This window comes from Drosophila sechellia, chromosome X (genome assembly GCF_004382195.2).
Source record: "Drosophila sechellia strain sech25 chromosome X, ASM438219v1, whole genome shotgun sequence".
Classification (NCBI taxonomy): Eukaryota; Metazoa; Arthropoda; class Insecta; order Diptera; family Drosophilidae; genus Drosophila; species Drosophila sechellia.
In genome coordinates, this window is record NC_045954.1 from 17,450,480 (window position 1) to 17,472,040 (window position 21,561).

Consider the following 21,561-nt stretch of genomic DNA (forward strand, 5'->3'; position numbering starts at 1 on the left):
GCTTGCTACGGTTCCTTTTGTTTGGAATAAAAGAATAGAACCGCCTGGTCACACCGGAGGGTCCAGTATTGTTGCCTTTTTATTTTATTGCCGCATTTCTTCGCTTCGAAGTGATCGCTTTTCGGCTTTCTTCGAGGTCACAGGTCACGCCAGCGGACGCTGGAAGCCGAAACGCCCCCTGCCTCGCCCCCTTGGCCATGGTGACCGTCGCTGTTGTTGTTTTTGTCGCCCTTTAAAACCAGCTGCTGCATCTGTGTGTGCGCGCGTGCTTGCGAGTATTTCCAACCGAGCGTGCGTCGGTGTGCGTGCGTGTACAAGTGCTCAAACAACAACATAAGCGTAAAACGCATTTTCATTTGATTGCGATTTTGATTTGATATATTAATTACAGAAAGAAAGGGGGAGAAAGCAAACAAAGGAGACTAACTGAGAGAGAGAGACAGAGCGAGATCAAGACAGTGAGCGAGATGGATGTGGAGGAGAACTACGAGAACGCCGCCGAGATGCAGAACATGAACATGAATCTGAATCTAAATCCGAATCCGAATCCAAATTCGGACAGCCAGCAGCAGCAGCAACAACAGATGCAATGTGAACCGTTATTCGGGCTCACAACCAATACAACAACAACCACAAATCCCATGATGGCCATTCCCCTGCCCGCGCCCACCGGGTCGCACTCCGCTCCGAACATCAGTCCAAATTCGAATGCGAATCCCAACTCTAATCTGAGTCCCAGTCCATCCGCAACAACCGCTAACGCATCCGCATCCACGATCAAGTGTCTACCGACGAACGACTTCGATATCGACTCCCTGCTGCTGCAACAGTTCAGCTGTATGGGCACCACGGACCACGAAGACCTCATCAGCCAGTTTCAGAGCCTAATGAATAACCAGATGAATCGGGAATCAGCCAGGTTTTACCTCGAGATGAGTAACTGGTAAGGATATAGCTATATGTAAAAGATCTCAAATCCATTGTGCTCTAATATTCCAAATGGAGTTAGATCACAGAATGTTTCATAATCCATTGAATTTAAGCTTCTTCCCTGCGTTCTGGACATGTTACAGTCTTTATAAACTCTATTTCACTTAAAGATGGGTTTACTAGTAATGATATATGTACTCAGAAATCCCCATGGTACGATCATCATAGGTGATGTTTGATGCGAGGCCTTTTTCTTTTATTTCTTAACATATAAAATTTAAAACAATGCTTAATTATTGAATAATAAGCAAAGCAAAAGTTGCGAATAATTTTACATTTCCTCCAGTTTGATAAATACACATTTATACACAAACGAAGGTTTTTCAGTTTGTCATGGTGATAAATAACATTTTATAAACTATAAACTGGAAAATTAAAGCGCCTTATCTCAAGAGCGACCCTAACTTTTCCAGAACTTAAAGAAGCGCTATAAAGTTAAAGATATCTCTTTGTAAATTAAATCTAGCTCCCAAGTAGTTCCGTGTAATAGGTGGAATATTGATTTCTGTAAGTAATTGGTCTGTAGTTCAGTTCTATTTAAAATGATATGATATGAATTGAACAAATATGCACATGTAGAGACAAATTGTTAATAAACCAGTTGAATTTCGTGTTATTAATCCACATTTTTCACATTTACAGGAGCCTTCAGACGGCGGTGGGCTGCTATCTGGACTTCTGCAGTTTACAGTCGCTGCCCTCGATGAAGATCGTCCAGGAGAAGCAAGTGAATGCTCGGCAGCAAGCGTTTCAGCTGCAGAACGATGGCACCGAGCGCTGGCCGAACAACTGCTATCTGACCTCGCCCATCCAGACGCAGCGCATCAATGTGCCCGCTCTGCGTCCGGGCGAAACTTGTGATATCCTGGCCGACATGATGCCCACGCAGCCGCCGACCATGTGGCGACTGTGCACTTCAAATGGCTGGTACTTTGGCGGTGAGCAACAGACAGCAATCGATCTTAGAACTAGAATCAACCGCTGACCTAACAAAACCAGAAGTGTTGCAAGTAATTTAGTTTATAGAAGTATTCTGAATTCTCAAAGTAAAAAACGAAACTTATGAGCATGGGAATCAAAAATTGGCAATACCTCTTATGTATTTATTCTGTAAATAATTCATAACGACTAACTTTATTTTATGGACGCAAACTATATTTAGAATATTAAGTTTAAGAACCCGCAACTAATGTCCCATTTCAATGCATTTCGTTCGAACAGATGCCATTTGGATGATACCGCCCGGTACGCAGGCCAGCCAGGACGAACTGCAGCAGCGGATGGTGCAGCTGATCACGTCGGAGGTCAAGCCGGATATCTATCCGCAAATCAACATCGTGATAACCGCGCACACCCAATGAGCGCGGCGTCCAGCATCTAGCATTCGGCATCCTCCTCCGCTTTCGAGCGGGGTCTTCGGTCCCAAAACTCATCGATAGCATTTCATAAACCTGCGCGATATGACTAGATTTTCCCTTCTCCCCCTTTTTTCAAATGGACATACTGTTGTTCTCAGTAGTTGATTTGTATACAGGAAAAACGTTTATACACATTATTATGTAGTAGCCAACGCCATACATATACTACTCAACTCCATGTTTAACTAAAGTTTTAGTTCGATTGCAGGACCCTTCGTTACTCCTCCCACTTTTCCCACTCCTTAATTTCGGTGTCAGACAGATCAGCTTTATATATATCGATATGTCGTGAACGGAGCGAAGAGTGTGAGGCAATAGGCAGAAATAAATTGAAATAAATTAAGTGAAAGTGAGAATAGGAATCGTGTGGGCACATTAAGTTCTTCTGATAGTTTTAGGCGGTACTGTTTTGTGTGCGTGCGATTGTTTAAATCATAATTGAACTTTTTTTTTTTCTGTAATTTAAATTCCTATGTTTTGAGTAATCAAGAATTATAAAAGCTAAGAAAAATGTAACAAAATTAGACGTAAGTGTTTTATTGAGAAAAAATAAGAATGAAGCAGAAGGATTAAGAAAGTTGGTTGTCTTTTATTTTTGGGCGGTGGAGAAAAAGCTTATGTTAAAAGCTCAATTGTTAAATAATTTTAACTTTTTTTGCCAAATAACTACCATTGCGTTTAGTAATTTAAATTGTAGTTCATTAACTGAATTTATGGGCAGCATTGTTCTGTTTTGGAATCTTCACTGGCAGCACTACGTTTATATATTTTTATAGATCTGGCACCGCTCTTCAAGAAAGGCCATTCCCACAAAAGCACAAGTTTTGAAACTTACCGCCCAATGTGTTTATCGAAGCAAAAACGCAATCAAATTGGAATATTTGAAAACTAAGAATTCAAGGAAATAATCCAAATTTGAATGCAAATCAGAAAATTTGAGAATTTCAAAGAAAAAAAAATAATATACATAGTTTAGACAGTTGCTTGTTTGATGTCTTATTCTGATCACATTATTTAATCCGATTACCGGGAATATTACTTATGATTGCTACTATTTCCAGGCCCTGCTATTTTCTCCTTTTGGCTGCTGGTTTTGCATGAAAATTGTAATTGAGTCAAAAATGCAAAAATACAAAGAACACAATTACACACACACATTGGCATACAGATGGGATCAAGGGTCGTTCGTGCGTTGGCACGGAAATGAAATGCATTGAAACAGAAAAGAAAATTATAATCCGTCGAGGAATAACAGTAGCTACAACAGCAAGGACCCGGGTGTGAAGAGAGAACTTCGAGTGCCATTTTTAAATACCCTACTAAAATATAGTTCGTTTTCTTCAGACATAACTACGTGATGTCATTTTAAGCTCACCTTTTGTAAGTCGTCCAAAACTTGGAAATCCATGAACAATTTTAATGTTAAGAGTTTAAATCCTATTACAAATCGAATAAATCGGTAATGGATTCTACTCGAATTATGGCATCTTAATACTAAGATTTGATTAGAGCATTTGAAATAAATCAGGAACTTGGAGACGAAGCAACCGAAATAAAGTGCCACTTCTCTATAGTTTTAAAACCCAAAAATGATTATACAGATTCCGAATACCCTATCTCGCAGGGTATCACGTCGACAGCAACAGCACCGACTGTTGCCTTTTGACTTGAATTACAAATGGCGCCCATGCAACGAGCAACGAGCAACGAGCAACGAGTGGAGTGGGTTCTAGGAATATGCGAATATGTGTGTTCTACGGGGTTATAGGGGCAGGGGCAGGGGCTCCGGGGTGAGTGGTACAAAGGGGAGGATGAGCGGATTGGGAAGCCGTCATGTCATGGACAATCAAATCAAAAAGGCGTCAAAGCACAAGTCCTCCGCCGCCGTCTCGCTCATTCCCCTCGCCCCCTTCCCTTTAGATTTACCATCTCGCTCTTGCACAAATTGCGCGTTTTCTCGTTTCATGTAACATTGTAAAATTGCATTTGCGCATTTGTCCCTATCTACTGGCCCCCATCCTCGTGTCCCTCCCTATCTACTTGTTGTTCGCAAATTCAGATTATGATTTGATTGGCAAACAAGGGCTGGGGACTTTGGGTCCTGGACGCGAGACCCCGGCCTATTTGATATTCATAGATTGGGAATTACAAGCAGCCATTGGCAATTGTCAACAATCTTTTACACATCCAGCCAGAGGCGTCGAAACAGGAAGGGGTGCGTGGACTTCGGGGTGACTAACTGGTAGATCTCTGCAACTGACTTGAATTGCTAGTTTAAGTGCAGCATCCACAAAAAGAATTAGAATTTGATTTTGATAAAAGTTTTGTTACACATTACCATACTATTACATACAAATAGTTGCAAATTCCTCCGAGTCTATTGCAATTCAAGGCTGGTATTGAATAAGATATCATAAAAAGTTGAAGAACCAAGTGTTCAATACTCTATACTTAGGATGACATTAACTTTGAATATATAATTACGTGTAGAAATAAATGTCCGCCGACGATTTTGATAATTATATTATTTGGAATATCTTAAATTCTTTTTTGGAGTATCTTAACCCCCTTCGCGCGCCACTGCCTATCCCATTGACACTCACACAAGGGCACGTGCTGATGTCAAGTTGTTACAACGCCGGCAATTTGTTTGTTCATTTTCGTTTCGTTTCATTTGTTTTTGCCCTCGCCGGATTTTCATCGCAGGAAAAGTTCGGTGGGGCGGGGGCGTGTCAATTGGAAAAGCAAATAAAGATGAAAACAACCCGGTATTCCCCGCTGGGGTTTGAGGGAAGTGGGCCAACTAGTCATAGGCCTGCAATAAGGTGTAAAACATATATATACATACATATGTATATCCCCTTTCAGGAAGCCAAGCCGTTGGTGGCCTAAACTAGTGTTTAAGTTTCACTGTAAACTCATTTTAGAATGAAAAGAACATTTTAAACTTTATACAGTTGGCTTACGAGCAAAATGAAAAAAATCCATCAATAATAAATCAATTTTTAAAATGACCTACAATATATGTTGCGATATTGGTCAGTGAGTGTTACTCACATATATTTTTTCTCTCGAGTTCCTTCAAAATCAGGTTATTTTCGTGGAGCCTTTGATTTATTTTCTAAAGTCACATTCCAATCGAGTTAAGCCCCCGCCGATGTCTCCGCCTCCCACAAGTTGGAGCCCATTAAATGCATAAAACAATTGCCAGACAGTTTGACGCTGTTGGGAAACCTCGAAATGCAATTTCGTGCCCAGCTCACAGCTTCGAATGCACTGAGAAAAACATAACGAATACGTACTAATTTTAACTAAAGAAGGCAAGCTTAAAGCAGCTAATAAAAAGGTTACAAATTCCGTTTTGATTTTCTGTGCTTAAAATATGAAGGATAAACTTAAGAAAATAACTCTTTACTAGCTAAAAAGTTCAAGGTCATATTATCAAGAGGAACTAAAGTACATATGTATATATAATATAATTTTTAGTATTAAACTATCCCTTTCAGATATTAAGCATAATTCCCCAAACGGCTGTAGATCTTTTCTTTCGGTGTCGATTTAGGCCCAGTTTTGATTCGATTCAACCCGCCTCGATCCATTCCGATTCGATTCGATCCGATCCGATTCGATTCCGTCCGTTCTGTCCCGCTTGGTGGTGGTCGATTTTTATGAGCGCCGCGCGTTGACAGCTTAAAAGTCTCTTAGCATGAAAAATATTGTCAACGCCAAATGGCGATATTCCCGACCGTTGTTTTGGATTGTGGGTTGTGGAAAGGTAAGTTAAGTTAAGGTAAGCTAAGGAAAACTTTCTGACCGCTGATGTGGCGAGGCGATAAGATTTTGATAGGGGCCCCGATTTATGCGAGGCAGCCAGCCAGGACTTTTTACTTATCGGCCAGAGCTGACAATCAAACAACGTATCGCCTGCCACGGCATTAGGGGCACTCATAATTACCTCACTCGAATCACCAAAGTCCAACTCAGAAAATACACATGGAGTGGGGGAAATATCGAATCGAATCGTATCGTATCGAAGTCGGGCCGAGTAAATTAATTTCACAAATTGTGCGGCGATAAATTCGAATTCAGATACTAACTCTAACCCGTTGGCGATCGTTTGGCCGTTGGCCTTTTAAACAAACATGATTTTGTACTTTTATTTTATGCCATATTTAAACTGATTTAATTTGATGCTCTCGGACTCGCCTTTCGATTGGTTTTTTTATGCATATTGCCCGGTTGGTGGTTAGTCCGTCTATCGTCCATAGGCTATGGTCTATGGGAATTAGCATAAAACTTCAAATTATCCCGCCCGGGGAAAACTCTTTCCGCCTCAGTCCAATCTCATTTCTCGCCTTTATTTGTGGCTCTTTTTGTACGATTTTGTCAGTGGGCCTTTGTTTCGGCCATCATGATATATAACAGGCGATAACGCCTAATCGGCCCAATGCGAGCATATATCATTTGCCTGCGAAGGGGTTTTTATTATTATAGCGGTGTCATCTAAGTAAACACATACACATTTTTCATACAACTTCGATGTTTGGCTTGTGGGGGTATTTTCTGATTTTAAAAATCAGATTTAAATTGCTTAATACTTTTTTGTATTTATCTATCCATTAACTTTTTTATTATTTGTGTATTTATTCCAAATGGAATATTAAAATCAAAGTAACCATCAAGCAAATAACCGAGTACAAACCAATTAAGAAAGTGACGATTTAATAGATATCTCGATGCTTTCTGCTGCAACTTCCTTTTTGGGTGCTGTACAATCTAAACCAATTAGTCTGGCCAAGATATCAACTCCTCAAACTGCCCAATTGAGGGCCCCGAAATATTTCCCTAATTTATCTGCTGAATGAATTCTCGAAAAATGTTTATAAATTTCATCGGGGGGCAACTAACGAGGGTCGATTATTATTATAAAATATCAATATTATTAAATATAAATGCAACGAGAATAACAACACAGTTCCCGAAGATGACTGATGAAAAGAGCCGCGCTGGCTGCTTTTTTAACTTGTATTTATTTATTTTTTTTATTATTTGCCGTGTGTTTTAAATCCGGACGCGACATTGCGTGATGAACAAACGTCGAGCATTTCTCAATGGGATCAACGAAATGGTTCTATGGCGAAGGGGATTCCACCGAAAGTCGAAAACTGAAAACCGAAATGAAATGACATGACGTGTTGTTATTAAGCCGCATAATCAAAACAAAAACAGGAGAGAACGCTATAGGCGAGTTCCTCGACTACCAGCTACCCATTACACAGCGTTCATACGGACAAACGGACAGACTGACGGACAAACGAACATGGCGAGATGAACTCGGCTAGTGATCCTGATCAAAAATATATAGTCTTTATAGGGTCGGAAACGCTTTCTTCTACGTGTAACATTCGTCTCAACCAAATAGTATACCCTTTCACGAGTAACGGGTATAATAAAGCCCGAACTTTTATGAATGAGCAAAGAGTTTTGGCCTGGCTGGCCTACTAGAGTCGAATCAGGAATTTAAGGTCCGAAAGGCCACTCCCTCGACCGAGAAGAACAGTGGTAAAATCTTGGGATTGCTAACGAACAGCTCCTTAAGATTGTTTCTAATTCACTTAACAAATGCTAATTACTCTCTACTGATTTTTTGTTAGCAACAAATAATTATTTACATATATTTATAAAGTTATAGATTGGTAACGGGGAATCCCTTTTGTTGGAACACAAAGATAAAAATAAAAATGTTAAGGAACATACATTTTAATCTTAATGTAATCTAATTATAATCTTATCTTTTAATATTTAAAATGATTTCCTTTGGATATTTGCCACAAAGTCTAACGTTCTATGTTTTTGGGGCACTACATATTCGACCTAACCAAAAATCCATATCTTATAGATAGCTTTCATAATGATCACCCAATCAAAGTAGATCCTTACCACTGTGCATCTCGGTAAGACCCCTTTGAACCAATGTCGGCAGCATCAAGGCGATTAGCGAAAAGCGGTAAATGTTGTGTTAAACCTCAATTAAGATCCAACGGAGGGGATGGGGATTGGGATGGGGCTATGGGTATCTGGATATCTGTATATCTCGCGAGGGGGGAACCGAGGAGTCGGGGTATCTCAACCAGGTAGACAGGGTACGCCAACAGGATGTTAAACTCTTGCGGGCAATTTGAATTCGCTTTGACTGACGCCACACGCCAGGGTCAGCTCAGCGGATTTACGATCCGAATACGAATCCGCATCCGAACTGCTAAATGATCTCACACAGGCGACGACGAATGGCGCCTAGAAGGTACATATGTACATATGTATGTATTTCGTGTGTGTGTGTGTGACTTTCTGAATGGCCCTGCTTGAAATTCCCCCTTACTTTGGACCCCTGTTAAGTGCTTTTTAATTTGTTTGCATTCGAAATCCGAATTCCCTGTGTTCCGCTTTTATCGGGAATCAAGTGAGCTGAGTGCAATTACGACACCTTCAAAAAGCCAACGGCCCAGGATGCGAAAGGGCGGCGGGAACGGAGGATACTCATCCTCAAGGCACTTAAGCGCATCCCCGGGGGGTTGTTCCACCCACTTTTCAGCCACTTTCCACCGCTTTCCACCCGCCATCGCAATCTGTGGGTGGTGAGTGGCACTGGCTAATTAAAATTACTTTCCAGTGCGACACTCGGAAATTTACTAGCGAGGTGGACGGGGGAGGAGGAGGAAAAGCGGCGTTGGGGGCCACGTTAATGGTCAGCTGGTCAGTTTGCAGCCACTCTTAATGAGCGTCCCCAGTCATTTGCTTGGGAACGAGACCTTCTCGCACCGCCAACTGCGTATTTGTCATTTGTAATGTCTTTTTAAACCACGCGAAAGCGTGGAAAGTGGTTCCACTCTTGCTCTGTAACGGTCTCTTTGACTATCCTATCCGAACTGAGCTTTCACCAATGATAGGGTTCTGATAGTTGGTACTCGCTGTTAATTACTCCAATGGTTGAGAATACATTTGTTTTTGGTAAGACCTGTAGAGATGATATGTTTATTTTTTGAAAGGAGGAAGATATATAATGGTTTTATGGTTCTGAAAATTGGTACTTGTGGTTTGGTACTCATAATCTCCAATATCTTATGGTTCCGTTCATGCGTATTGAGATTTTCAGGAAATATACACACTTTTTTTGAATCCAATCTTCATTCCAATATTGTTACTTGGATATTATTAACCTAAGAAAATGCACATATAGTATTTATTTTGTTAGTAAATTTCTGGTAAAGCCAAAAAATCACAACTGCTTTCCCTCGGTTAGAGTATATCGCTGTCGTACTTCAACTTTGGCCATTTACACCGAGTTCATCTTTAATTAACTTATTTCGCTGCTGTGTATTATATTTCGCTCTGTACCCGCTGAACGAGCGGCAAGTGCCGTTAGTTAGACCCCGACAAAATGGCGGACGCAGCTGGAAAATGAAAATACGTCGAATATCCCTGGGATTTTTGGAGATTGCGAGTGCGGGAGAGTGGCGAAAGTCAAGTTACCTCATTAGCAGGCAAAGGAAATGCTGAAAGATAAATTATTGTCACATTTTTACGGAAACCTCATTAATGGGGTGGTGGTGTTTCGACATCGAGAGAGAGAGAGAGCAGTGTCAGATGGGGAAGTTACTTTTAGATGGATAGGCTTGGGGGAATTCCAATTAAAATTAGAACACGTGCAGCAAGTGCCGAATTTTACTCAATTTCTTAGGATTTCCGGAGCTCATTCCTTTCAGTACCACTTACAATTTAAATATATTTTTTTAAATAAATGTAAACGGTGTATAACATTGGTCTGACCTTATTTTTACTTATTGATAATTGATTTCTTTTCGTTATATAAAAAACGAAATTATAAATTTGTAGTCATGTTCATATTTATTAATGCTATAATTTATATTACAGGAAAATCAATCTCATGGTTCATTCAGAGGCAATACAAATTGCACCCAATGATCCCGGTCACGTCTTCGTTTTCCTGCTCCAGCCCGATCGTTTGTCAGGTCGTAAATGCTTGGGATATATCTATGATTAGGCTACTCTATTCCTGGAAGCGTTTGGCGACAGGAACTCGGATACATACCAATGGCCAGTAATACCCGACAATTGCTGCCGTGAGGCCATTTTGAAAAGCTAACTATACAATAACCATGTGGCAGCGGGAGCATCCGCCTCCAGGCGCCAAAGACGGCCTCCTCGAGTAGCTCCTGCCCACCGGAGCACGCTTGTTAGTCCAGGGGAATGAGGGGGTAGGAACCCTCAGTGGTATACTGCCCCCTCTTGGAAAACCACCCCCCCCTGAGACCCATTCACTTGCACATTAGGCAGCAAATTGACATCGATACAAGAAGTAAACCAGAAGTGAGTGGAAAGAGAGGGCACTATCGCGTGCGACAGAGAGGACAGCGTGCAGCATTTAACTGCTGCCAATTTACTGTTTAAATGCCAAACAAAAAGTGTTAACAAGCGCAAAAATAACAAAAGACACCAACAACAAAGTACGCAGAGCGAGAGGGCCCGAGGCGAGCCACAGGCGGCCAGGCCTTGGGCCAAAGCGAGACAGACAGATGTCGTGCCGCCTGCCTCTCGCTCGCACAAACCAGTTTAAGGAGGCGTGGCCTGGCCACAAAACAGGGTTGACAGCATCCCATCCATCCATCTTGCCATCCGAATATCTGTCCATCAGATACAACAGCAAAAGCAAAATTAAAGGCAGAAGCAAAGGCGGCAGCTGCCCTGCTGCCATAATCGTGTTGAGTTTCAAGATGCCATAAAAAGTTTATGGGAACTCGTTTTGAACAGGGAAACCTTCTAAATCAGTATGATTTTGTTACTGCTGGAGGCATATTGCATAAATGTTTTGTCATTCCTGTAAAAACTATAGTTAGTTAGAAAGTTAGATAACAAGTTACTAGTATATTAAAGATGCATGGCTACATATTTTTTAATAATTCTCGCTATTATATTAAAAGTGAAAGCGAACCCTTAAAACTATTAAATTTTTTGAAAGCAGTTAAAATAAAATGAAATAACCAACTCACCCCTAAGACTTTATTTAACCCTCAGAGATAACGAACATGTTTTTAATCATATTTATAGAAATTAAATAAGAACAAATAACTTATTATTTAAGAATATGAAGTTAATTGCAATACTTTTTGTGCGGTTGTAATTCGAAACAGCCAACTCCACCACGTGCCATAAAAATAACCGTTAGACGTGCGGCCATTGCCGGCGGAAAGTCACCACACCCGCCAACTTGAGTCCCGCTGATTGAAGCCTAATGAATGTCAATTGCTGCCAATTACGACCAATAAGTGCGGGCAATAAATGTGGGCAGCCGTGGGTGCGAGCGAGAGGCAGTGGCGGGGCGACAGAGAGGGAAACTCACCACACCGCCACTTGGCCTGGTCAATGTGCGAAAAAGAGACGACGACAGGTGGCAGCTGATGGGAAGCGGTGGCTCAACTGGTTTTTGCTGCTGTTGCCGCTGCTGCTGTTGTTGCTGCTGCTGCTGGCAGTTGCTGTTGCTGGCAGCAAGTTTCAGTTTCGGTCGAAAGCCAAAGGCGAGCGGTTGTTGCTCCGCTATTGAACATCACAAAGTGTGCGCACCTCAGCGAGATTTGCGTTAAAAACCCAGTTGGGCCAAGAAAACATTTACCAACGCAAGAGCAATCGAAAGCGGAGTTCAAGAACTTGTCAAGTTTATGAAATAAGTGCGAGCAGCTACCAACAATTAACTGAAGAAGTGCTAAAAACTCGCGTCACCCATACATACATAGCTGTTTGTTTTTTTTCGGTGCAAAGTGCAGGTGCAGCAGCGGAGTCGTCGGCTAACCACACATGACCACAATGCCACCGGAAATGTCCGCAACAACGGCAGCTCCCGTTGGCAGTGCACCGAGTGCCACCGCTCATCATCCCGCTGCCGTCGGCGGCGGTATGCCGCGTCCAGCTTCCCCGGCCGTCGGCAGCAACACGACGACAGCCACGGCCACAACGGCGACGCGATCCCGCTTCATGATCACCGATATTCTGGCAGGAGCCGCGGCCGCATCGGCGGCGGCAGCAGCAGCGGCGGCCGCCCTGGCAGCCGCCTCTTCCGGCAGTGGGCGTGGCAGTCCGACGGACTCGGAGCGGGAGCAATCGCTGGTCGCCCAGCATCACCACCATCACCAGCAGCAGCAGCAACACCATCATCACCAGCAGCAGCAACATCAGCAGGCTGCCCTGCAACAGTACATCGTGCAACAGCAGCAGTTGCTGCGCTTTGAACGGGAAAGGGAGAGGGAGCGGGAGCGGGAACACTATAGGGAAAGGCATTCGCCACCTGGCAACAATCCCTATGCCCACCACCCGATGCCGCCCCACCTGCTCGCCCACTTTCCGCCCGCCCACTACGCCGTGCTGCAGCAGCAGCAACAGCAGCAGCAGCAACAGCAACATCCCCACCCGCATCACCTGCAGCTGGAGAGGGAACGATTGGAGGCACTGCATCGGCATGGCCATGGGCTGCCCGGCGATCCTGCCCAGCACTTGAGCCACTTAAGCCACCTGAGCCACCAGCAGCACCATCCGCATCTGCATCATCCCATGCACGATGAGCGATCCCGGTCACCGCTGATGCTGCAACAATTGGGCGGAGTCGGTGGCAATAACAACAACAATAACAACAACAACAGCAGCAGTGCCAGTAACAACAATAACAACAACAGTGCTAGTGCCAACAGCAACATTATCAGCGGAAACAGCGGCAGCAGCAACAACAACAATGGCAGTGGCAATGGCAACATGTTGCTCGGTGGAGCCGGCAGCAGCATCAGCGGCGATCAAGCCAGCACAATCGACGACAGCGACAGCGATGATTGCGGTAAGTCGCTGATCATATATCATATACATACAATGAATCTCTATAGCAATATGGTTTAAGCTGTATTTGAAGGATAAGGCTGCATCGGGGATATATATAGTATATATATATATATATATATATATAGCAGAATGACTTAAGGTGAAGGCTAAAGGATGAGAATAGTTGATATACAGATATAGATGGATCTTGAAGAAAAGCACTAGGTGCGGAATATATATGTACATATAGCAATACGGCATATATTATATAGCAATATCATATTAGTGATATTTGAAGGACTAGACTGGATGGGAAAGTGGAATCTAAAGAATAACTGATTTAAAATATTCGAAATAGCAAGAAAATAGAAAGAAAATATAAAAAAAATATATGAATATGTTTTAAATAACAATTAAGGTATTTTTAGATGTTAGCAGAGAAATTTGATTCGGTTGGTATTAATTTGGAACCCAAACGGTGGACTTTTGTTTATACATTGAAGGGGATCTCGAAAGCAATTTACACCTATCTATCTGACCCCTGAGTTCGCACCACTTTAAATTTACGATTTTCCCCGCGACCGGGATATATCATATATTGAGTGCTAAGCGTGGTTGTTTTTCCTGTTGTTTTTGTCGTTTTTGGTGTGGCTGTTGGCTAATAGATAACGGCCAACAACAACCACCGTAAATTGTGAGGCTCAAACGGGGAAAATGCTGGCTAGATAGGCGAAGTCTCGAAAAATACAGGTGAGCTCGAGTCTGAGGCAGGTGTCTTAGGTTTTGTCTCTCTGTCTCTCACTCTCCTTTTCTTCCGCTCCCTGTATATGTCTCTCTTTCTGTTTTTTTTCGTATTCAATCCCCCCCAACTTCTTGGCCAGATTAGCCAAGTGTTCGCTTATTTCCAGCTTATTTCACAGTCAAAACTGTCAACAGAATACCCTTGATTGCCACGCCCCCCGCGCGCCATCAACCTTGTTTTGCATGCAACAATCTAATTGATTTTGTTGCCTAGCTTTAGTTTTGCTTTTTTCCTCTCGTTAAGTGCTTTTAAACGATATGCAAATTATAACAAATTACTATTAAATAGCCGTAATCGTGCGTTTGCAATTGATTTGCAGTAATATAATTTAGAAAGGCCGAGAACGTGCGCAAATATATATTTATTTGAAAGAGCATGGAAATCAGAACAAAAGGTCAGAATGTTGATTTCGCTAGAATATTATGGTCAAAAGATGTGTGTGTTTTTATTATAGAGACTAAATTTTTTATTAAATCCCAAAGGATGATAAAATGGAGTTTTCCCTATTTTTGGATGACTAAAAAGCCGAGTAATTTTAGTTATTTTAATAATTGCCCGGTCTTAATTTAGTTTTTTTTTTAACGATAAATTATAAGCCCCCAAGCAATTTTGTTTCAATCAAAGCTTTCCCAATTTCATGGACAATTTTCACATTTATGTGTGATTTTTGACTTGTGCCAAAATCAATTAACAAATTAAACTATAACCAAGAGCGGAGATTTCTCCCTCCAAGTGACCCCCTTCTGTTTTGACTTCCCGCTGTCATTTTTCCAACCGAAATTGCCTTGACTTGAGCCACAAGCCAGGCCGTGCCACACACACGCAGATAAATAAAAACACAAATGAAACTGAACAAATCAAAATCAAAATTAAATTTAATCTGCTGGCTGGGCAGTCGGACAACCCACACACAGTCTACTCCAAAAGAAAATAAACACCCATTGGCATTCTCGCTTTCTCTCTCGCTCTCTTATGAAGAACCCACGCTGAGAAAAATAAAAAAGAGCTACATATACTACGAGACAAGGAAAATATAAAATTTCGATGACGTTATTTAAAAATCAGAAAACATACAAAATATTAGGTTAACGGTGGACATATTTACCTCGAAATTAAAAAGTTTTCAAGAAAGTTAACTAAGTCTGTGCTTTGTCTCAAGACTTACGTTTAAAAATGGAATAGAAAGAAATAGCTCGATGTGCAGCGAAAGAGAGGGATATGCTAATGTATCAGTACTCTCGTGTCACTTGAGACGCGTGCGATCGACAGTTGTTGCTCATTCTTGCGCTCCCTCCTTCTCCTCGTCTTTGCTCACCTCTTTCTTGATCTTCTTCTTCTTTGATCCTTTTTTACCCACCTTGGCGTTTTTTACGAGGCTCAAACGTCGATCCGTTCTTCGCACCGCGTTTGAAATTGACCCAAAAGCTTGTTCGCTGCCCATCGAACCGTACACTGATCGAAAAAAAGAGGGGATTTCGAAAAATTATCGGTGGGTCAGGATGGTGGCCGGGGTAACTCCTGCCACTTCAATGCCTCCATCGAGTGCTAAAAAAAGAAAATACGAAAAGAGTTTCAATATTGAAATTGATATTTTCGGGCATCGTCTTTCACATATTTTGGCATTTCAGGAATGCCAGACTTTTGCTTTGGCTTCCAAGATCACGTATTCATATGCGGTGTATATGGCTCAAAACAGGGCAGACGAAGCTCATCCACTTAATCCGCAAAATGTCCACGAAATTGCAAAATTAATCCACGAAAAATTCACGTGCGCCACAAAAAGCGCAAAAGCGAATCAAGTTCGTTGCCCAAGTCTTTTGTTTCTATTTTGCAGTCTGCTTCGGCTTCTTTTCGGCACTGCTTCTTATATATATTATTTAACTCTTGATTGATATGGCGTATGCCCTTACCCACGTGTTTCATGGGTAAATAATGAGAGCTTTAACGTTTGATGGCTTGGTGAAATTAGAAAAACAGCTTTTAAGAACGGGCTATGATTATTATTCGTACTAGTACGAACGGCTTTAAGTACAAGGTTCTCATAGTTAATTGTAGAGCAGTAAAGGCTTCGTTGTTGATTTTCCAACATCATTTTCCAGCCGTTTTCCGTGAAGGAAATGTTAAATCGCAGACCCAACAGCCACAATAATAATTACAAATTATAATGCAGGTAACACGAAAAGCCAACCACCGTTATGTAAGCCCACTCGCTTCTCATGTGCTGCTGCACTTGCAACGTTTTCTTTTGTTGCTGTTGTTACTAGACTGCACTAAACGCCAACATTATCAAAATGTTGATAAACGTTTAGCTAAAACAGAGGGCGAAAGGGGTCTGTAGGGGGGTGGTGTGGAAGTTGAATGGAGTAAGAAGGTCTGGAAGAAGAACATTGCTTATATTCTTTAATTAAAATGCAAAAAGGCCAATTGCAAATGTGTTACGGCTGCTTCTTCTTCCCATGGTTACTGCCTCTTGCGCAATTATAATGCAAACACAAAAAGCAGCCACTACGAAAAAATGAGAAAAGAAGAAGACCGGGCAGCATTGGAGCAAAAGAGAGGGGGCAATAGGAGCTGCACACTTAAGCATGTTTAATACAGTTTAGCCACAAGCACTTAATTACAAATGCGAATGTAAAAACTGCAAGGGGGGCGCACCATCTGAAAACAGGGGCAGAAAGACTGAGTGAAAGAGAGGGGGCGAGTTGCGGCAGAAAGAGGGGGAACTACAAGCTCTGCAAGTGTGGAACAGAAATTGCGGAAATGCTTCGAAAGTCAAACTTCTTCGGGGAACGGTTGTTAATGCATTAAACAAGGGGGGAGGTGATGCGGGGAGTGGGAGTTGCCACGGGAGAAAGAGGAAGCCAGAAGGCGGAAGATGGGGGCGTGGTCGGCTACAGAAAGTGCCTTCGTTATTAGTGAAGCATTCAACAAAGTAAAACAGATTTCTGATAGATCTTCGAGCTCAAGTGATTTTCAACAGCACGGAAAGAATTTTTTGGCTAAGCACACGAAGTCAAACACTCAAAAATAATAAAATTTGCAAACTGTATATATTTTTGCATTAACTTAAACAATTTACAAAAATTGTTCTTCTACTGTTTAATTAAAAGGTAACAAAGTGCGCCGTAATATTTTTAAATATTTGTTTATATTATTTCCTGTTGCGAAATTAACATTCTTACTAAAAATGATTGTTAGCAACGATAAGTGGAAAAACAATTTAGAGAAAATAAAAATTTTACAGGCTTGCCACTTCATTAAGCGACTTACATGTACGTAAGTGCAGGTCGGGGTCGCACTCTGATCGCCGTCCCTTAGCGGCGAGCTTCACTGTGCATATCCATCAAAGTAATGCTGATAATTGTTTGTTGTTGTTGTAATTTGTGCTCATAAACTGTTTAATTGCAAATTAGCAGAAGACAGCAGCAGCGGCAGAACCAACAACAATGTTGCACCAGGAACATGCACATGCAGCAGTTGCTGCTGTTGCTGGTTCTGCTGCAAAGTTGCAACTGTTGCTGCTGTTGCTGCAGTTGGTCTTGTTGCATGTTGGCCGGCCATAAATGAGCGAAAAAGCGCGTAAATGTTGCAGAAAATTGCAAATATATGAGTAATGTCAGGGGGATACGTCTAAAAAAAAAGGGGGTCTCGGAACAATAGATATCTTGTCGTTTCTTCAAACGAAGTCCACTAAGCAAAAACATTCAACATTCGAATTAGAACGGGAAACTGAAATTGTACTTAAATATGGATATTTCTAAAGGTTTAGTCTATTATCTTGGTTAAATATTTCTTAATTTGTATCCTTATTTCATATATTCGCAGGTGGCAAGGACGACGATGGCGATGACAGTATGAAAAACGGCAGCTCTGCGAACGGCGACTCCTCGTCGCATTTAAGCCTGAGCCTCAGCAAGAAGCAGCGCAAGGCGCGCACCGCCTTCACGGATCACCAGCTGCAGACTCTGGAGAAGTCCTTTGAGCGGCAGAAGTACCTCAGCGTGCAGGATCGCATGGAGCTGGCCAACAAGCTGGAGCTGAGCGACTGCCAGGTGAAGACCTGGTACCAGAATCGCAGGTGAGCGGCACGCTTTGTGGTTTAATGGGGACTGCAGAGGGGGTTTTTACGGGGGCTCTCTGAGTGTTCGGTAATCAGCGCCTTTAATGCGTTGCGCCCATTTCTTCGCGCAGTTTTCCAATAAAATTCCTCTTAACGGCTGCTTTTCCTCTTTTTTTTTTGCTCTTCAGCATTCATCACCTTATCGTTGGCAGTGTTTTTTTTATGCTGATTGCTTAATTTGCTTCATTTTGCGTTGCGAGTCGTTAAACGAAAAATTCTCTTCGGCAAATGAGGCGTCTGGTTTTTGCGTATTTTTCTCAGTGCAAGTTTGTTGCCTAAGTCTTTCGTTTCGATTGCCGCATTATTACGTTCGATCGCGTTTTATTTTCGTTTTTAATTATTGCCCAATGACTTGTCACAATTTCGAGCACAGAATGCTTACCACAACAATTGGGAATTGTGGACTGGGAGATGGGAGATGAGGAGCAGCAGACCAACAACTTGCGTAGCTGACGGCGCAAAACGCAACCGGATATAACTGGCTGGATGGCTGTGTGAATTATCCAAGGGGGTTGCGGGCTTTATTTTATTTTTTATACATTTTCCATGTTGATGTATTTTTAGATGTGAAAATAGTGTAGCACGGCTTGTAGATATATATATATCTGAGGGCATAATTTAGTCAATAAGCTGATTTTGTGCAATCGTATAGTGTATTTATAATTTACTGCGCTTATCTGATATTTCGTAAAAATATTTATGCAAGTCGAATTTGCACTTACACATTGAAGGGGATCTAACTACCTAATTTCGCCTTGGTTAAACAACGAAGATAAGAATTTATCTTATATTTCCTAATCCAATTTCCCTTCCGAAAGGTAGTCAGAAATTCAATGAGCATTCGGAAAAACAAACAAAAACTCTAGGCTGTCATAACCTCGCCCAAAGTCAAGTCATGATATATCCCATTAGGCCAAAACACTTCACAGCTGCTGTTCGTAAGGATATTACGATGAATGGGCAAAAATTGTAAAAAAATAAACGATCCCGACCTGGCTCTAGTTCTAGTTTTGGTCGAAGTTCTGGCGCCTTGAACAATTAAAGGATTTGCCAAAAAAGAAGGGAGGGTCGCTGCCAATTAGGCCTGAGTTTTCGGTTTTCAGTTTTCGACTAGCTGTATTTCCAATTTCCTTTTTTTTTTAGTGGGCTGGCACAAGATTAATGACAAAACAATTAAGTGCGAAATATAAACAGTCGGGGCGGAATCCTCCAGGCCGCACGGCGGGATATTTTGGGTTAAGAGGCCTCGAATGACTAGGCATTACTATGCCATGATTAATCGAGAGGACGAGGTGAAGATGAGGACTCGATGGGTTTCACTGCATATTGAATTCGTTTTCAGAAAATGTTTAAAAAATAAATGGGCCTTTACAGATTTAGGAAATGATATTTTACTAAATAAATTCTAGTTCATGTTCATCAAGATTAATTGAAGAATTATATAATATTTTAAATGTTTAATTTAGATCTCTTTTTTTGTTTCAATTGCAGAACCAAATGGAAGCGTCAAACAGCGGTTGGCTTGGAACTGCTGGCCGAGGCGGGCAACTATGCGGCCTTTCAGCGGCTGTACGGCGGTGCCACGCCCTATTTGAGCGCCTGGCCATACGCGGCCGCCGCTGCTGCCCAATCGCCCCACGGGGCCACGCCCTCCGCGATCGATATCTATTACCGCCAGGCAGCCGCTGCAGCAGCCATGCAAAAGCCCTCGCTCCCCACTTCCTACCGCATGTATCCATCAAGTATACCGCCGGGTATGGCGCTACCGGGCATGCCCGCTCCCCCGCCACCTGGCGCAGCACCCATGCTCAGCGGCTACTATGCCGCTGCAGCGGCAGCGGCCGCATCAGCCGGTGCCCAACAGCAGCAGCAACAGCCGCCAGCAGCGTCCCGCTCCCCAGCGACCAGCCAGAGCGCCAATAGCGAAGCAGACTGCGAGCGGACCAGCAGCAGCAGTCGCCAGCGCCTGATCACGCCCAGTCCGCCCCTAAATCCGGGTAGCCCGCCGCATCGGGAGCGCATCAACGAGGAGGAGGACAGGGAGCGGGACGAGGAGCGAGACATCGAGCGGGAGCGCGAAAGGGAACGAGAGCGGGACGAGGATGATGAGGAGGAACTGGCCCTGGAGGTCTGAGAATCTCCGGGAGAATTCATCCCTCCTCATAGTTCGATCTCACAAAAATGTCTAAAGAAATAAGCAAGTGGGTGGTGTATATTTGAGAACTATGAAATATGGTGAACATCTTTTCGATAAAATTTGGAACACATTTTTTTTTAATTTTAAAGTGCAACATAAAATTTAAATACACATAGACATAGATACGATTTTTAAACATATACAGCTGCGTTGAATATAAAGGTTTTAAAATATATATATGTGGATTCCCAAGAATTGCAAACCTTTTTAGATATTATGTCAAACATTTCAAAATGTCAGCAGGAGTTTTAACGACCAATCATAAATTCATTACTTGTGAAAAGTTCCACTATAGTTACCACTATTTTTGACACAGCTGTAGATAAGACTTGCTTGCTAAAAAACATTAAAAATCATGTCTGTACTGCCACTAAAAATGTATTTGAAAATATGTTTGTGGTAAACTAAATAAAATTTGTATAAATTCCACGAAAAGATTAACATAGAATTACCCAAAAAGTAACAGTATTAGACACTCCCCATGTTCATCTGTTTCGAAGAATAAACCCTCAGTAATTGTGAACAAACCTATATATAAATCTTTTTTTTCTATATTTAATTAAACCTAGCTATAGATGCAATTTTGTACATTTTTGTAAATGATTTTTGTACATACGCAGCAGATCAACAACATAAGCAACACGATTTTTTTCCAAACAATATAGTATTTTTTTTACAACTTTTTTTTGTGCCTAGTCCTAAGACGTCTATTGTGTGTAGTAATAATAAAGCGAAGAAAAAAAAGAGCAATCCAGAACTGGCCTTTGTCTTGCACAGGACTGAAGGACTTGTCGACGGCTGAAGGACCTTTCTGCGATCCTGAGCCTAATGCGAGCTGACACACAAGCCGCAAAGTCGCAGTCGAAATCTCAAGGGTTCGAGCGCAAATCGCAACTCGATAGGGCCACTCGAGGAACTGTTGCATTTTGGCCTGGGAAGCGGCCACTAAACTGCTCACTTAGAAATTGTTAACATTTGCCAAGGGTCCTGGTCCTCATCCTGCCAAGAAGTGAGCCCCACCCCATCGCCAATCGCAATTGCGCTTCCGATTCCGCAAAGACGCCGCTCGCCGCTCGAGTGTCGAAACGTTTCTAATTGACTTGCCGGGAACGGAAGGGATTTCCACCCTGCATGGAAATCAGCACCATAGAGATGG

At 42.2% G+C, this 21,561-nt stretch overlaps 2 protein-coding genes across 5 annotated transcripts; both read left to right on the forward strand.

Moving 5' to 3' along the window:
- The first annotated feature begins 45 nt into the window (after positions 1–45).
- Positions 46–2,985, forward strand: LOC6618075 (protein ILRUN). 4 transcript variants are annotated; one of them, XM_032725483.1, is made up of 4 exons: positions 46–60; positions 392–943; positions 1,633–1,928; positions 2,212–2,351. In XM_032725483.1, exons 2-4 carry the CDS (start codon positions 468–470, stop codon positions 2,349–2,351), a joined length of 912 nt encoding a protein of 303 aa, XP_032581374.1. In that variant the 5' UTR covers positions 46–60; positions 392–467. The 4 variants fall into 4 exon arrangements, with proteins under 4 accessions (XP_032581374.1, XP_032581373.1, XP_032581375.1 ...); XM_032725482.1 differs by lacking the exon at positions 46–60 and adding an exon at positions 72–339; XM_032725484.1 differs by lacking the exon at positions 46–60 and adding an exon at positions 72–305.
- Positions 2,986–11,965: 8,980 nt separating this feature from the next.
- LOC6618076 (homeobox protein B-H2) lies at positions 11,966–21,162 on the forward strand. The gene is made up of 3 exons (XM_002042338.2): positions 11,966–13,305; positions 17,914–18,166; positions 19,700–21,162. The coding sequence occupies exons 1-3, from the start codon at positions 12,279–12,281 to the stop codon at positions 20,340–20,342; spliced, it is 1,923 nt and encodes a 640-aa protein (XP_002042374.1). The 5' UTR covers positions 11,966–12,278; the 3' UTR covers positions 20,343–21,162.
- The last annotated feature ends 399 nt before the right edge of the window (positions 21,163–21,561 follow it).

Bases quoted from the DNA above. Each gene is read 5' to 3' on its own strand.
- LOC6618076 (XM_002042338.2), top strand. From the start codon at position 12,279: ATGACCACAATGCCACCGGAAATGTCCGCAACAACGGCAGCTCCCGTT. The intron at 13,306-17,913 runs GTAAGTCGCTGA...ATATATTCGCAG, and splicing joins CAGCGACAGCGATGATTGCG to GTGGCAAGGACGACGATGGC. The intron at 18,167-19,699 runs GTGAGCGGCACG...TTTCAATTGCAG, and splicing joins ACCTGGTACCAGAATCGCAG to AACCAAATGGAAGCGTCAAA.
- LOC6618075 (XM_032725483.1), top strand. From the start codon at position 468: ATGGATGTGGAGGAGAACTACGAGAACGCCGCCGAGATGCAGAACATG. The intron at 944-1,632 runs GTAAGGATATAG...TCACATTTACAG, and splicing joins TACCTCGAGATGAGTAACTG to GAGCCTTCAGACGGCGGTGG. The intron at 1,929-2,211 runs GTGAGCAACAGA...TCGTTCGAACAG, and splicing joins AAATGGCTGGTACTTTGGCG to ATGCCATTTGGATGATACCG.